This window comes from Perca flavescens, chromosome 6, assembly GCF_004354835.1.
Source record: "Perca flavescens isolate YP-PL-M2 chromosome 6, PFLA_1.0, whole genome shotgun sequence".
NCBI classification, from domain to species: Eukaryota; Metazoa; Chordata; class Actinopteri; order Perciformes; family Percidae; genus Perca; species Perca flavescens.
The window spans coordinates 17,189,465-17,205,203 of record NC_041336.1 but is presented as its reverse complement, the minus strand read 5'-3'; the positions used below and the strand labels follow the sequence as shown (position 1 = coordinate 17,205,203).

Genomic DNA, 15,739 nt, shown 5'->3' with positions numbered 1-15,739 from the left:
ATATATAATGAAACATTTTATTTTTAAATGTATATATTATTTATATCAGTGATCATTTTCCCTCTTATTGACCTGCGAGTTTCAGATTATATTTAATGTAACAAATAAACAAGATTTATTTCTGTTAAATGTACTTTATTTGTGAAACATTTTATTCTCAATATAAACAAATCTTCACCTACAGTAGAATAATTAAAAAACAGATACAACTCAAATAGGATAATACACATTACAAATTCAACAACAACACTGCTACAATGTCTGCTCTGAAAATACTCTATTTACAAAAATTGTGCAAACAAAAGTCTCCCAACATATTGCATGCATAAAGAAGATAGATCTCACTCCAATTTAGCACTGTGAGCTCTTTCCTTCGATCCTTCTGCATTTTGTTTTGATGCGTCTTTACTTTTTCAATTGGTTCCTCTGCTCCCGCTCATTGGAGACGGTATGAACAATGGTCTCCAGCGCAGGGTACTGAAAGATCCTTTTCCTCTGAGGAAAAAAAAATGCAAAGTGATATGATTTTGTGTGATGTATGATTGTGCACATATATGTATCACAATTTCAACAAGCATTTCATATTTTCTATTCATTTTTTAAAACCCATTTTCCATTTAATATGAGAAATCGGTTAATGAGATGAGGTCATTTCTTTCCAGCGAAACTCACGCAAAGTATTTTCTGGAATCAAGTGACTTATCTCAAAACAAAGACATCATTTCAAGATTTTGCATCTTTCATGGAAAAATACAATATTAATAAGACATTTGGAAAGTGCTGTGAACTAGATATTTACCCTTTGGTGGTTCTTGTACATCTGAGCCAAAATCAGCAGCAGAACAAGGAGGAGAAAGCCAAGACCGACCACAGCCGCGGTGTTATGTGAGCCACCAGAAGACTTTTGTCCGCTCAGACCACCTGTGAGGAAAAACAATATGAAAACAGTCAGATAAAGGCACAATATCACATTTTGCATAGGCATCAATCCAGTATGTTGGTATATTTTGAGTATATTTATTTCATACATCATAAATAGAAAAAAAATCTACTTACTCATTAGTTGAATGTGGTATGTTACATTTCCCAAAATGCCCTCTTTCCCATAGAAACGACATGTCCATTCGCCCTGGTTCTCCTCGGATACCTTGCTTATGATCAGGGTCTTCCCCTTCTGGATGGACCTAACTGACTGGGTGCCATTGAGGTCATAGATCACATTAACCCACTCATAGTTGATGACTTTGCTCGTGTCGGTCAGTTGGCAGGTCAGCGTCACAGAGCCTGTTTTCTTTGACACGCTATCAACTGAGAGAAAAACAAGACATTTATATGTATTGTTGATGGTAAAAAAAAAAGATACTCAAGCTTAAACTTAATCCATGTTAACATACTTTTGGCAACGACAAGCTGCATATTTCGAGTCAACCGTTGTCCTTCAATGGTGCCAGAGCATCTGTACCTGCCCGCATCCTCAAACCCAACTTCTTTCAAAGTGGCAGATTTATCGAAGGGCCGCTGAGAGAACGGCGGGGATTGAGAGAAAGAGGCAGGAAGGCGACTGGGAGCAGGTTTAAAAAGAAACTCAGGTTTCAGCTTCTCCCAGGCTAGATTAGAGGGGATCAAACCAGGGGAGAACACACAGGGGAGTGTGACTGCAGATGCCAAGGCAGCATACACTTGAGTATTTTCTTTAGATGGGTGGATAATTCCTGTGAGAGAAAGGGAGTGAAAGAGCAGAGGTTAAGAGAAAAATACAAACCAAACAGCTTTATTTCTTGAGATAATACCGTTTTCTACATATCTTTAAGTCTTAAATCTTACCCTTCACAGTCAGAGCTGCCGAAGCTCGCCCCTCTTTGCCCTTGTAGTCCATGACACAGGTCCAGTTTCCTGCCAGTCTCGCTGTAGCCTTTTCCCTCACAACACTTTTAGTGGTATCTTTGTTTGAGGCATTTTCAGTCTGAGGCACAAATGGGCTGTTGTTCAACATCCAATGCACAGAGGCTCCGTAAGGCCAAGGGGTCACTTTGCAGCTAATCGAAACATCGTTCCCCCATATGGAAACCAATGAAGAGACGGACACTGTAAAGGATACAGGCGAGGATGAGATTATAGAGATATATTACAGCTTATTTCAGAAACAGATGTAAAGAGTAAGTAGTGTGTAAAGTCTAAATTTGATATTCTGTAATGATTTTTTTATGCCAAATTGCAGCTAAAAAAAAAGTTAAACATCATCAGTAATTGATGGAATTATTATGAGTCTTGCCATGCTCAGTCTGTGCTTATCAATACCTATTAAGTTGTCATGGAGTTGTTGCGGTGCAGTAAAGAAAACCACCATTTAGGCAGTCAAAACATCTGGGGTTCTTAAGGCTTCATGTATGTTTCTTACCTTCAATGATTCTGAGTATGACCACATTTACAGTGACCTGGTCTCTGTGTTCCACCCTGCAGGAGTAAACTCCTCCATCCTCCCCCATCACATTGTTGATTTGCAGGTTGAAATCGCCTCTCTCATACTGGCCGTGGGGGCATTGTATGCGTTGGGTGCCTTTTGATGACCAGCTAGAGCCCCAGTACTGCAGACCGCTCTTTTGCTTTCTCCAAACAGTGCTGTGGACGGAAAGGTGCCACATACAATCCAGAGTCATCAGCATGTAGAGAGAACTTTGAAGTTGGAGGGATGGTAAGAGTGGTGGTGGGGAATTGAGGGATTTGTGGGTGTTTGGAGCTGGATTGATAAAGCATTGAGGAGAAAAAGATATAAATAAGCAGAGGCAGCAAACAAAAAGTTAAGTCTTACCCTTTGTTGGCTTTACTCCACACGATGGAGGGGATATAGGGGGACGAAGGGTTACATTTACAGGGTAGTACAGCCTGAGAGCCTACTTCAGCAAACACCTCCGTTTCCTCACATTGAGACCCTGGGGAAGAAATACGAAAACATTCAGTTTAGAAAGAAACCATGCAAAAATCTGATTTAGATTTTATCACCCAAAGTTACAAACATTATGGTAAAAAAAAAAATATTTACCTCGCATAAGAAAGGTAATCAGCCCAAAGATGAAATACTCCAACAGCATCTTTTTGTTTTTTTGTTTGTTAAAATGTTTACACAAATTTCATTTAAATTTCAATCTCTTTTCCCTGCTTGAACCTCTCCCTGCTCTGTTTTTCACTTCCTATAGTCTGTCTTTGCTTGATGTGCTCTCTGATGTTTTTGTGTGAAATGGGTCGATGAGGTAGGTATATATATGAGCCCGTGGGTGCTGTGTGTTTGGTAGTTCCTCTGCTGATCATGTGACTTCAGCTACAAGCCAGGCTTTGATGCGGTCTGTCTTTGTCAGCCTGGAAACTGTGAGATAGAGATGTAAACAGGGAGAACCACTTCCTCCCACGGATTCTCTCTACTTTGTTTCCTCCTTCGCATCAAATAAATTGTACAACAATATGTAACATTATTCAATTTGCAAGCCAACACTTACACAAGACAAAAGCACAGTATAAGACCATGTAGCATCTACAGTTAGACATACTTTATTTGTACTTCAAAACAGTTCCTTTTTGGAGATCCTTCTTCACCAAATGAGTTGTAAGCTACTTTACAATAATTCTCCATATGGCAGTGAATATTACTTGTTTACAAATCACTTCAGTATCATTCATGGAAGCTCCACTTGCTCCATTGCTTTGAAATCAAAATGACAAAACTGCAAACGCCAAACCACCATGTCGCTCCTCCTCCGTCATTGCCAGTCACTCGTGTTTACAACCCCTGGTAAACGCACAGCTCTCATCAAAACTCATCATCATTATCATCATCATCATCATCAGTATGATGAGAATGAGGCCATTGCATGTGTTCTTGTGGATATTCGTGAAAGTGAATCATCACCTCCATTCTCGCTTCTTTGTTTCCCTTTTCGTCAATTCTTATATTGTTGCTGCAGTAGAAACAGGCCTACACTGCCAGTAAATTTTTGTTTAATAGATGTTAACATATCATTGCATTTCATTGCAACATTTCATTGTAAATATTTTAAGATTGGGAAATATAAGTTGATGTAAATAGAGAAATGTTTGTTTTACAACTGGTGCTAGCCCTGTTTGTGTTTTCAATATGTATTGCCATAATTAATAACGCCCATTTGGCATTTATAAGCAGTACATGAAGATTTAATAAATCATTTACAAGACACATATGTATTATTATTAATTATTTATTACATTTATATAGCGCTTTATCATAGACACTCAAAGTACATTGGGGGGGTGGGGACTGCTCTCTAACACGACTAATGTGTAGTACCCACCTGGGTGATGCACGGCATACAACACCAGACTGCTCACCACACATCAGCTAGTTAGGGAGGGGAACATATTTTTAGTGGTGGGGGAAACCAGAGAAAACCCACGCAGACTGGGGAGAATATGCAAACTCCACACAGAAAGGCCTGGATTTGAACCCAGAACCTTCTTGCTGTGAGGCCACAGCACTAACCACTGGGCCATCATGCTGCCCATGTAGTGTGCAACTACAGAATCAATGTGTTTGTCAACAACTATAACTCTTCCTGTGGGTTATTAGTGGAGGCAGGTATACAGTATAAACAGACAATTGAGGACAATATAAAACACAGTCCATCTATCTATCTATCTATCTATCTATAAAGATTTGGGTTGTGACACAGGACTGCCTTTCAGTAAAAAAAGGTACAATTAAAAAACAAGAATTACATTGATATATAACAGCTCATATTTCAGGTGATTTTGCATTTTCAAATTTAATTTGTAGAAATGTTAACAAACTGTAATTAAAAAAGGAAAACCTGTGTGTTAGCACAGCTAGATAGATACATAGAAAGACACATAAAGGGATAGACTGTCACACAGATGGATAGATACACCTGAGAATGTGTGGGTGAAACTACAGAACTGCTTTTCTTCATTTTGTGGAGACGCCATTCAACGGCGAGTCTTACAAGTCTTACATCTTTTTCATCTCATCCCACCCAGAACTTCCTTGTCATGCCAAACAAATTAAAATCTGTGTCATATTTATTTTTGCTGTGGCTTTGTCGCACACAAAAAACCCAGTTCAAACTGTATCTGTGAAGCTCAGTGTTGGGGGCATGTGTGTGTCACTCATTGTGAAGTGGTCTTTCCCACAGCTGATGTTTAATCACCTCCACTGTATCTGAATATGAGGTGGAGGTAATGTGAAGGAAAATGCCCCTCATATGGAAACAATTGAGCTTTGAGCTTGAGGGAATGCAGATGATTATGTTAATAGGATGAGTTGGAAAATAGTCAAATCAGATTGCTTCTGTAGAAGTTCAACATATGAGTAGTTTGTTCCTGCGTCAAGTTCTGATTAAGTATTACATCTGCTCTTGCCACAGACACAATTTTTAGTCTCAAATATTTGAGAAAACTAAGGCTTCAGGAGTTCTGACTTATTGTAACACTGCTGTGGTTTAATTGCAATAGCTGATATGATTATACATATGTGTAGGTGATGAAATGCAATGTTCCACCGAGTTTTACTGGCAGAGGAAGCAGAGCATAGATTAGAAAAGTGCTGCTCTGCTGAGAAATATTTAAAATTGTGTTAAGTCAACATTATGTTCAGCGCTGTGAAGTTGCAGACGGAAACATGACTGTGTATCTGTGATGAATGTGGATCCAAAGTATCTCAGCAACAGGTTTTTGCAATTGTAAAGCCAAAAATCGACATTGTCTTGTAGCATTATTTGAATTCAGATTAAATTAAAGGTGCACACAAACACAGCACAATTACAGTAAGGCAGGACCTCTTCTATGCAAAGGCTACTGCAGTATTGTTTTGTTAAAGTTGAATGGAATCACACTCACTGACGCCTTAGTAAAAACGAAATCAAGACAAAGATCTGTTTTGCTGCACTTGCTTCTTTGAAAATGACAAAATATTCCACCCAGCGCTTTGTAACAGTAAGACTGAAAGTATCTGTGTGTGTGTGTGCATGTTTGCGTGTGTGTGCATGTGTTTGGGTATGTATGAAGTGAAAGAGAATAAATAAATGGATGTCTGCAAGTTTTCATGTTTTCATCCCAGCTAAAGGTTTAACAGCTGATCTCACTAATTAAAACCCTGCAAATGTGATGTTCTCCAACTGAAAAATACATTATAACAAGGCTAAATGTAAAAATAAAATAATACACAATTGTACTACATGTGCATAAAATGTATCCAAGATATTGACTGTCTAAGGGATGACTTACCTTATTTTCTGTTTTCCTCCCTTGCATCAAAACAATGCAAGTTAAAATATGAAATGTGATCATTTGAACAGCAGCCATGACTGAAGTCCATTTTTTTGGTTAAACTTATAAATATATAGGAGGAAAGTCTTGCCCCAATGTTTTACAGATCAATCAACAGTGAATTGTTTATGCAATAACCAAAAAACAAATAGCTTATTTAACATTATGTGATGTGCTTGTCTACAGTAAGCTATTTGAAATATCACATAAAAATAGGATGCTTGCTTTGTGTTAAGGTATTTGTCATTCTCCAGGCATGACAAAGACTTAAGACACAGCATCTTATTTCTATGTCATAGTATAGTAGTCAAAAAAAGTATGACATAAAAAAGTCATGGTATAGTATGTGGTAAAAAAGTCATAAAAGTCATAGTATAGTATGTCGTAAAAAAATCTCATAAAAAAGTCATAGTATAGTATGTCAAAAAAGTCATAAAAAGTCAGTTAGTTAAGTACAGTTAAATACATGTATCTATTCATTAATGGCCTGAAACCTGCTTCACAGATGTCAACCAACTCTGTGAAGTTTGAGATTAATTGAAACATTGAATTGACTTTTCCGAGTCCTTATAGCTCAGTTGGAAGAGAAACTGTTCCACAATCTGAAGGTTGTCATTTCAGACCTATCTTTGCCATTTGTTTTTCTGTTTCAAGGATTCTCTTATTGTGAAAAGCATATGCCTGTAACATAGTATGTCATTAAAAGTCATAGTATTGTATGTCATAAAAAGTCATAGTATGTTGTAAAAATCTCATAAAAAGTCAGAGTATAGTAAGTTGTAAAATAGTCATAATATAGTATGTCATAAAAAGTCACAGTAGTGTGTCGTAAAAATCTCATAACAAGTCATAGTATAGTATGTCCTCAAAATCTTTTAAAAAAAGTTGCAGTATAGTGTGTTGAAAAAAGTGATTAAAAGTCATAGTTTATGACTATAGCATGTATAAAAAAGTCATAATATAGCATGTTGAAAAAAGTGATAAAAAATCATAGTATAGTATGTCAAAAGTGATTAAAAGTCATAGATGTGATATAGATGAAATCAATGTTCAAAATTTGCATGTTGAAATTCGATGAAACCACATCCATCTTCGCAATGAAATCCATCATATCCATAACGTTTGTCTTTTGCTTCTAATGCCCCTTAAAACCTTAAAAATGTAATAAAAAGTCATGCTATTGCGTGTCATAAAAAGTCATAGTACGCCGTAAAAATCTCATAAAAAGTCATAGTATAGTAAGTAAGTAAGAATTCACCTCCTCTTGAGTAAAGCACTGACTGTCCAGCCCCCTCACTGAACTGCTCAGGGTGCCTGTCTGACTGCTGCAGCCCCCTTGCTCTGACATCTCTCCATTAGTGCATGTGTGTGTGTAATACAGGCCTGTGTGTAATGTGTATAATAACAACAGAGTGAAAAACATTGTAATTTCCCTTGTGGGATTAATAAGTATAAATTATTATTATATACAGTATAGTTGTTTTTGTCTCATAATTGTACGTTGTTTATGTCCCCGGATTGTATATAGGTGTATGATTATGAATGAACTTACCCTGATTGTATGTACTACTGTAAGTGTAAACACATACAGGGAATTTACAGGGAAAGTACACAGAAATAGACATACGGCTAACAACAAGGACAACAAAGCTGGACAAGGTAAACATACTGTGAACATTTGGCTACTATGTACAGATATAAGTTTATATATATATATATATATATATATATATATATATATATATATATATATATATATATATATATATATATATATATATATATATGAATACATACATATACATATGTACGCCTTTGATTTTACCTGCACCCTGTGATTTCATTATTGAACATTTTAACATTTTCAAATTAAGCCTTGATTCTATTGCTCCACTAATAACGAAAAAGGTATTGACGAAACCTAATCCCCCGTGGAGAAATAATGAAATCAAAGAGCTGAAAATAGATTGTAGGGGGGCAGAAAGGAGATGGAGGAAAAATAAAATAACAATAAACTATCAAATATTATGCAAGCAACTGAAAATTTATAATAAGGCCTTAAGGACTTCAAGAAACACATACTTTGCTAATATAATCAACAACAATAACAATAACCCTAAAGTCCTATTTTCCACTATTGATCATTTACTTAACCTGATTTTAATCTCTCACAGAGAATTTCAACAGACTCTCTTTGTGAAGAGTTTGCAGACCACTTCAGAGCCAAAATCCATACTATCAGATGTAGCATTGTATCTTCTCAAAAGGCGGTTTTAGCTGCATCTGAACGTGTACTCTCACCTGACGAAACACTGGATAGTTTTGCCCTGGTAGATGCTGAGATGCTTGATTGAGTTTTCTCTACAGTAAAACCCACCACATGTGCTTTAGATCCAATCCCAAATTCATTTTTTAAAACATTATATAGCTTTTTTAAAGATGAACTTTTAAACATGATGAATTGCTCTCTTCAAACGGGTGTCTTCCCTGCTGCCTTTAAAACAGCGTTGGTGAGGCCTGTTATGAAAAAGAGCAATTTAGATTGTTATGTGTTTAATAATTACAGACCAGTATCCAACTTACCATTTTTAAGTAAAATTTTAGAAAAACTTGTTTTTATTCAGCTAAATGAATTTTTAAATAATTTTAAAATCCTTGACGATCATCAGTCTGGTTTTAGGGAAAATCACAGTACAGAGACAGCTTTGCTGAAGATTTTAAATGACCTCAGGTCTAACTTTGATTCACAAAAACTCTCAGTGTTGGTGCTACTGGATCTAAGTGCAGCCTTCGACACAGTGGACCACACTATTCTTTTAAACAGACTTAAATACATGGTCGGTCTATTTGGTACTGTGTACAATTGGTTAGCTTCCTATCTCACAGACAGAACATTTACGGTAACTATGGATACATGCTCTTCAAAAATTCATGAAGGATCAGTATTGGGCACTGTTCTTTTTAATCTGTATATGCTCCCTCTTACAGGTGTCATAAGGAGGCATGGAATCAATTTTCATAGTTATGCTGATGATACACAGCTATACATCTCCATGCCTCCTGGCGACACATGTCCAATGGATGCACTTTTTAACTGTATTTCAGATATAAAATCCTGGATGGCTGAGAACTTTTTACAGCTTAACCATGCCAAACTGAAGTTTTGATTATCTGTCCGGAGGCCCTGAGAGAGAAACCCAAAATCAAAATCAAAATACAGGAACTTTCTTTAAATCCATCATCACAAGTGAAAAACTTAGGCTTCATTTTTGACTCTGAGCTTGGGTTTATCCCACATATCAAATATACAACTAAAATAGGTTTTTATCACCTCAAAAATATAGCCAGAGTACGCCCTATTCTCTCCCGGGCCAACACGGAGATGCTGATGCATGCTTTTATCACCAGTCGTATTGATTATTGTAATGCCCTGCTTTCTGGTCTCCCCAAAAAGAGTATCTCTCCACTTCAAATGTTACAGAACTCAGCCGCTCGTGTGCTGACGAGGACTAGAAGGCGGGAACATATTACACCGGTTTTAAGATCATTGCATTGGCTCCCTGTGTGTTTCAGGATCGATTTTAAGGTGCTTTTGTTAGTTTTTAAATGTCTTAATGGTGTTGGGCCTTCTTATCTTTTTGAACTGCTTTTACCATATGAGCCTTTGCGAACCCTGAGGTCCTCTGGTACTGGCCTTTTGATTATTCCCAAGGTCAGGACACACACTCACGGAGAAGCGTCGTTTCAGTACTACGGCCCCCGTCTGTGGAACAGTCTGCCGTCGGACCTCAGGGCTGCAGAGAATGTTCAGATTTTTAAGAGCAGGCTCAAGACCCACCTTTTTAATTCAGCCTTTCTGCGCCCAGTGACATGTTAGTTTTATTGTGTGTATGAGACAGTGTCTGTGGATGTTGTCGGTGGGTGTGTGTCTGTAGGCGTCTGGGGATGTATTTATGTGATGGGGGGTCAATTGTTTTTAATTGTAAAGCACTTTGTGCTACATTTACATGTATGAAAAGTGCTCTATAAATAAAGTTTTTGATTTTTGATTTGATATGTACAGTGGTGGAATGTAGCTAAGTACATTTACTCAAGTACTGTACTAAGGCACAAATTTGAGGTACTTGAACTTTACTTGAGTCTTTTCTTTTCATGCCACTTTCTACTTCTACTTCGCTACACTTCATTTGCACACAAAACACATGTAGTTTATGAAATGTTATGTTTTATTATAAATTAAACTACCAATCAAATAGGCCTAAAAGTACAGTGGAAATAATTAGCCAATTAAACACTTAGGTGATTGACAGAACTGTTTTGATCGTTTACAGTTTCTAAAATGTAAGTATTTTTCTGCATTAAGTATGTTTACTTTTGGAACTTTCTGATGATACTTACATACATACTTTTACTTAAGTAACATTTTCAAAGCAGGACTTTTACTTGTAACAGAGTAGTTTTACAATGTGGTATTAGTATTTTTACTTAACTGAAGGATCTGAATACTTCTTCCACCGCTGCATACGCACATACATACACAACAATCAGCTCTATGAGGATTGTAAACTGTAAGACAATAGAGCAATGCAAAAGTGCAAATGGTGCTGTAATAAATAGTTATAATAATATACCTGGTTGTTTATATATGTGAGATAGGTATGACAGTATACAGTGTATATTTGACCGATATTTACATGTTTAAATGATCTGTTTAACACTATTAAATAACATTTATTTGTAAGGTGGATGCTTGGTGTTACAGGGTTATTGCACAGAGAGTGATCCTGACACTATGGACTGGTGTAAAGTGTTCATAATAGTAACAGCCTGTGGGTGGAAACTGTTATTGTGTCTGGTTGTTTTGGTAAACAGTGTTCTGTAGCACCTACCAGAGGGGAGAAGCTGAAACAGGTTGTGTCCAGGGTGTGGTGATTCTTTCAGTCCATTTCCTCACTTTGGAAGAGGAATAAGTCCTGGATGAAGGGCAGGGTGGCACCATTGATTTTCTCTGCAGTCCTGACTGTCTGTGGCAGTCTGTGTCTGTCCTGTTTGGCTGATCCAAACCAAACAGAGATGGAGATGCAGAGAACAGACTGAATGATTGCAGAGAAAATTGTTAGAGCAGCTCCTGAGGCAAGTGGAAGCTCCTGAGTTGGCGCAGGAAGTACATTCTCTGCTGGGCCCTTTACCTTATGGTGTTGATGTTGGACGTCCACTTCAGTTCCTGAGAGATTGTGAATCCCAGACACTTGAAAGATTCCACAGCAGACACAGTGTTGTTAAGTATGGTGATGTGCAGCAGGGATAGGGGGCTCACTCTGAAGTCCACTGTCATCTCCACAGTTTTGAGAGCATTCAGCTCTATGTTGTTCTGACCACACCAGAGAACCAGCTCCTGTCTGTATGCAGACTCATCAAAGGTCAATGACTGTTGTGTCTCTCTGCAAATTTCAGGAGTTTAACAGATGGGTCAGTGTAGTATGGCATAAAAAACTCATAGTGTAGTATATCATAGTATAGTATAAAATAAAAACAGTAATAAAACAGTATTAGTAGGCTAGTATGTCATAAATTATCTGTGTGCAAATTTCGTGATTGTATGTAGGTAGTGTGTATGTATCCTGATCATAAAATGACAACAAATTTTTAGCATGGAAAGTTCAGTCTCTTAGCTTGTTTATTTAACTATTAATAGCCTAGCCTTTGTAGAAGCCCTATTGGATTTGTGTGATAATATCTTAAAAAATATTATAATTTACAAGATATTTTGTTGGCCCATCCACACTTGGACCCTGTGTGGTGCAACCTATATCTTCTATCCTATACTGTTTCAGGTCAACTAGACATATTTTGGGACAAAATTGACAAAACTTTACGAATTAATCGCATCATTAACATTCCTGTCATTAGATGTCTATGCACGGACGTTGTCCTCTTTTATAAAGGGCGCTAGTCCTCCTCTACCAATATCTCCCTCTACTGGGTGAAAAATAAGGTGATACGAAACGATGTTTTTGCGCTGCTTTAATGACAATACGGTACCAGCGCTACGCATTGTGGGACACAGAGTAAGATGGAGTCGACCACTAAGAGCATGTCGAAGCCTCAATAACATGTCGTTTAAGCGTTATATCTCCGTGTAAGGCTATAATTTATGCGTCGTTGTAATAATAACGAAAGATCTAGGTGGCACAATATCGTAGCTGGGCATCGAAACTGGTAATGTTCATAATATTGCATTTGATGTAGCTAATGTGCTAGTTAAAGCTAAAGCTAAGGGTCAATGTAAAAAGAAAAGATAACTGTGTTTGATAGAAAGAAACCAGACAACACGTTGAAAGCATAAATAATAAGTGTCGAATAGCCACTTGACCTGCGTTAACTTAATACCTTTCATGTGAAGTTCATAGTTATTGTGTTGTTGTAGAAAACATGGCTGTATTGGGAGGGTTACTGAAAGCTGGAGCGTCCTTCTGTCAGTCTGCTGCGACTCTGCTACACACAGCCAGGACCATTTCTACTGGTGAGTAATGTTACTGGTTTTAATGTTCAACTTAAATCAGTTTGGATTTGTGTCAGTACCGCAGCAAAATTATTACTTTGTATGCCTACAGTCCGTGCCATTTTTAACCAATTCTTTTCAATGATAGGCATGCCCATTAAATCAATGATTATTTGCCCCCAGGAGAAATTACAGTAGATCTTACAACAGCACAAGAAACAGACCACTTACGGATCCAAAACTAGTACAACTACACCATAAATCAAAATTAGATCCCTATTTGCAGGTGTAAACAAGGAGAAGTAGAGTAAACAATAAATCACCTGAGGTCAGTTTACTTAAAGTTGCTTCTGGCTTGTAAATGTACATTATTGATTATTGTTTTAATCTGTTGATTTTTAAAAACATAATAAATTGATTGTTTTCTGAGCCTTAAGGCGCTATTTTTAAATTGTTGTTTTATCTGAACAACAGTATAAAACCCAAATAATTATGGTTTACAGTGATATATAATTTGAGAATTTAGCATTCTTTTCTTGATAAATGACTTAAAGCGTAACTCTCGCCAAAATGCATCCTAGGGTAATTTTGTGAATGTACGTGAGTCAAACTTTAGTTTAAAAGCATATTTAGGACCGAATCGCCACTTTTAAGATTCGCCGTATTCTCGTTTTGGGGTCAAATGGCCTTTTGAATGGTAGTGCTAGGGGCACTCTCATGCTAGTCTCAAAATAGCTACTTTTGAAAAACTAAGAAGGCTCAACACAACATGAAACTTTGCTCGAAGTATCCCCAGGTGCTCTACAACTTAACGAAAGCATTGACAACATTGTTTGTGTACACAGATTTACTAAAAAAGGTTTTGCAGCACTCACCGCAGCTGTTGTTGTTTCCGGCCACTACCACCTCAGCAGTCAAAATGAGTCGATATCCGAATGAACAGACTCCATATGAGGCTCCTTTTTCAACTACGAGGTCAATATTGTTTTTCATTAACGACAAAACAACGACTTATCCGTGCATTTGTATGGAACTAAGCTTTAGGAGCTTTCCATCTTTACTCTCCTCGCTGTTACGTTGCATTCGGAAATCGATTGTTTTTGACTGATAAAATAGCTGCGGCCGGAAACAACAACAGCTGCGGTAAGTTGCACAAAAACTTTCTTTTTAGTAAACTCTGGGTACACAAACAATGTTGTCAATGCTTTCGTTAAGGTGTAGAGCCCCTGGTGATACCTCAAGCAATGTTTCATGTTGTGTTGAGCCTTCTTCGAAAATAGCTATTTTGAGACTAGCATGAGAGTGCCCTTAGCACTCCCATTAAAAAGGCCATTTGACCCAAAAACGAGAATAAGGTGAATCTTAAAAGTGGCAATTCGGTCCTAAATATGCTTTTGAACTAAAGTTTGACTCACGTACATTCACAAAATTACCCTTGGATGCATTTTGGCGAGAGTTACGCTTTAAACAAATGTTCTTTTTTAATTGTTTGGGATTTATTTTACTTTGATCAACTAATCGATTAATCAGCCAACTAAATGTAGTATATGTGCAAAAGATACTGAATACTGACACGAAACAATGTGCTTTCTTCAGGCACATGCTGTCAGATCAGGATGCATGCCATCCCTCAGCTGAAGAAGGTGGACAGGTGGACTGAGAAGAGGAGCATGTATGGAGTTTATGATAACATAGGCATCTTAGGTAAGTGTCCTAAACCAGTTAAAGCCTATTTGATACTGTGGAATTTGTATGTGTTGGCTTTGTAAAAAGAAGACTGTTTTAAGTATGTAATAAAACGTTAAGATATACAGTGCATATGGATTCATCTCTTCATGTAATTGTTTAACTGATTACGTTTTCTTGTAAATATAGGACAACCAAAGTACCCAAGCCATGTGTTAGGTCATGAATTTAGTTACTAGACTTAATTTTTCTAGAAGAATTAAGAATCAGTTAGTGTGAATGCAGTGCTTACAATTGCAGAAGGAGTCTTTTGGAGGCAGTTTGAAAGTATAAATTGTGTATGTAAATGCAAGACCACTTGAACATCCTGGCTCACATGGTACCTTGCTGAGTTGTTCTGACTTCCTCACTTTGTGTCTGCAGGGGACTTTAAAGCTCATCCCAAAGACCTGATCATGGCTCCCTGCTGGCTGAAGGCTTTCAAAGGGAACGAACTGCAGCGTCTAATTAGAAAGAAGAAGATGGTGGGAGATAGAATGATGACTCTGGACAAACACAACTTGGAGAAGAGGATCCGCTTCCTCTACAGACGCTTCAACCGTACTGGCAAACACCGATAACATTAACAAACCACGCTGGCAAATACATCTGACCAGCCAATAAGGACTGTTTAGGTCTAGCTGTCATTCTGTCAAAGTGCTGTATGTTGCCATTTTCTCTTAAGTTATCATATTCATATAAAGACAAGATTTGTGTGTTTCAGAGCAGCATACTTCCTGTACTTTTGTTTATTAATTGTCTTTTGTTCCTGACAAACACAAAATACATGATATAAAAGCCTAAAAATGGAAGAGAAATGGAAAAAAAAGCCTTGTTTTATTCATTCTAACCAACATAAATTCCCTTTGCTCCCAGACAACAACAAGGTGGCAGCTTTTGTTCTGTAGTTGTAGACAAATGCCACAATGGTCTTGTCTGAGTATTTAAGAATAGACCCACAAGAGGGTTCAATAGCGGCACTGGAGCTCTGGATGAAAGGTACCATTACAATAATGAATAAATGGTGAGTAAGTTGTTTATGCGCAAGTTTGCACTTAAGTCAGTGAGATTTAGAATTTTTAAGCATTAATTGATATATTTATTAGTCTTTCCAATATGAAGATATGCACAGTAAACATCTGAACATATGTAAATGTAAGACATGTCATTGTAAAAACAAGGGCATCAATATGCTCCTCGTCC

At 37.3% G+C, this 15,739-nt stretch overlaps 2 protein-coding genes across 2 annotated transcripts; one reads left to right on the top strand and one right to left on the bottom strand.

The window, feature by feature from the left end:
- Window positions 1-184: 184 nt before the first annotated feature.
- Window positions 185-3,211, bottom strand: lag3 (lymphocyte activating 3). The gene is made up of 8 exons (XM_028581003.1): window positions 3,041-3,211; window positions 2,810-2,930; window positions 2,399-2,619; window positions 1,825-2,085; window positions 1,395-1,712; window positions 1,057-1,308; window positions 800-921; window positions 185-495 (listed from the first exon to the last, which is right to left on the bottom strand). Exons 1-8 carry the CDS (start codon window positions 3,087-3,089, stop codon window positions 406-408), a joined length of 1,434 nt encoding a protein of 477 aa, XP_028436804.1. The 5' UTR covers window positions 3,090-3,211; the 3' UTR covers window positions 185-405.
- A 9,121-nt stretch (window positions 3,212-12,332) lies between these two features.
- mrpl51 (mitochondrial ribosomal protein L51) lies at window positions 12,333-15,259 on the top strand. The gene is made up of 4 exons (XM_028581064.1): window positions 12,333-12,528; window positions 12,737-12,832; window positions 14,408-14,515; window positions 14,921-15,259. Exons 2-4 carry the CDS (start codon window positions 12,742-12,744, stop codon window positions 15,115-15,117), a joined length of 396 nt encoding a protein of 131 aa, XP_028436865.1. The 5' UTR covers window positions 12,333-12,528; window positions 12,737-12,741; the 3' UTR covers window positions 15,118-15,259.
- The last annotated feature ends 480 nt before the right edge of the window (window positions 15,260-15,739 follow it).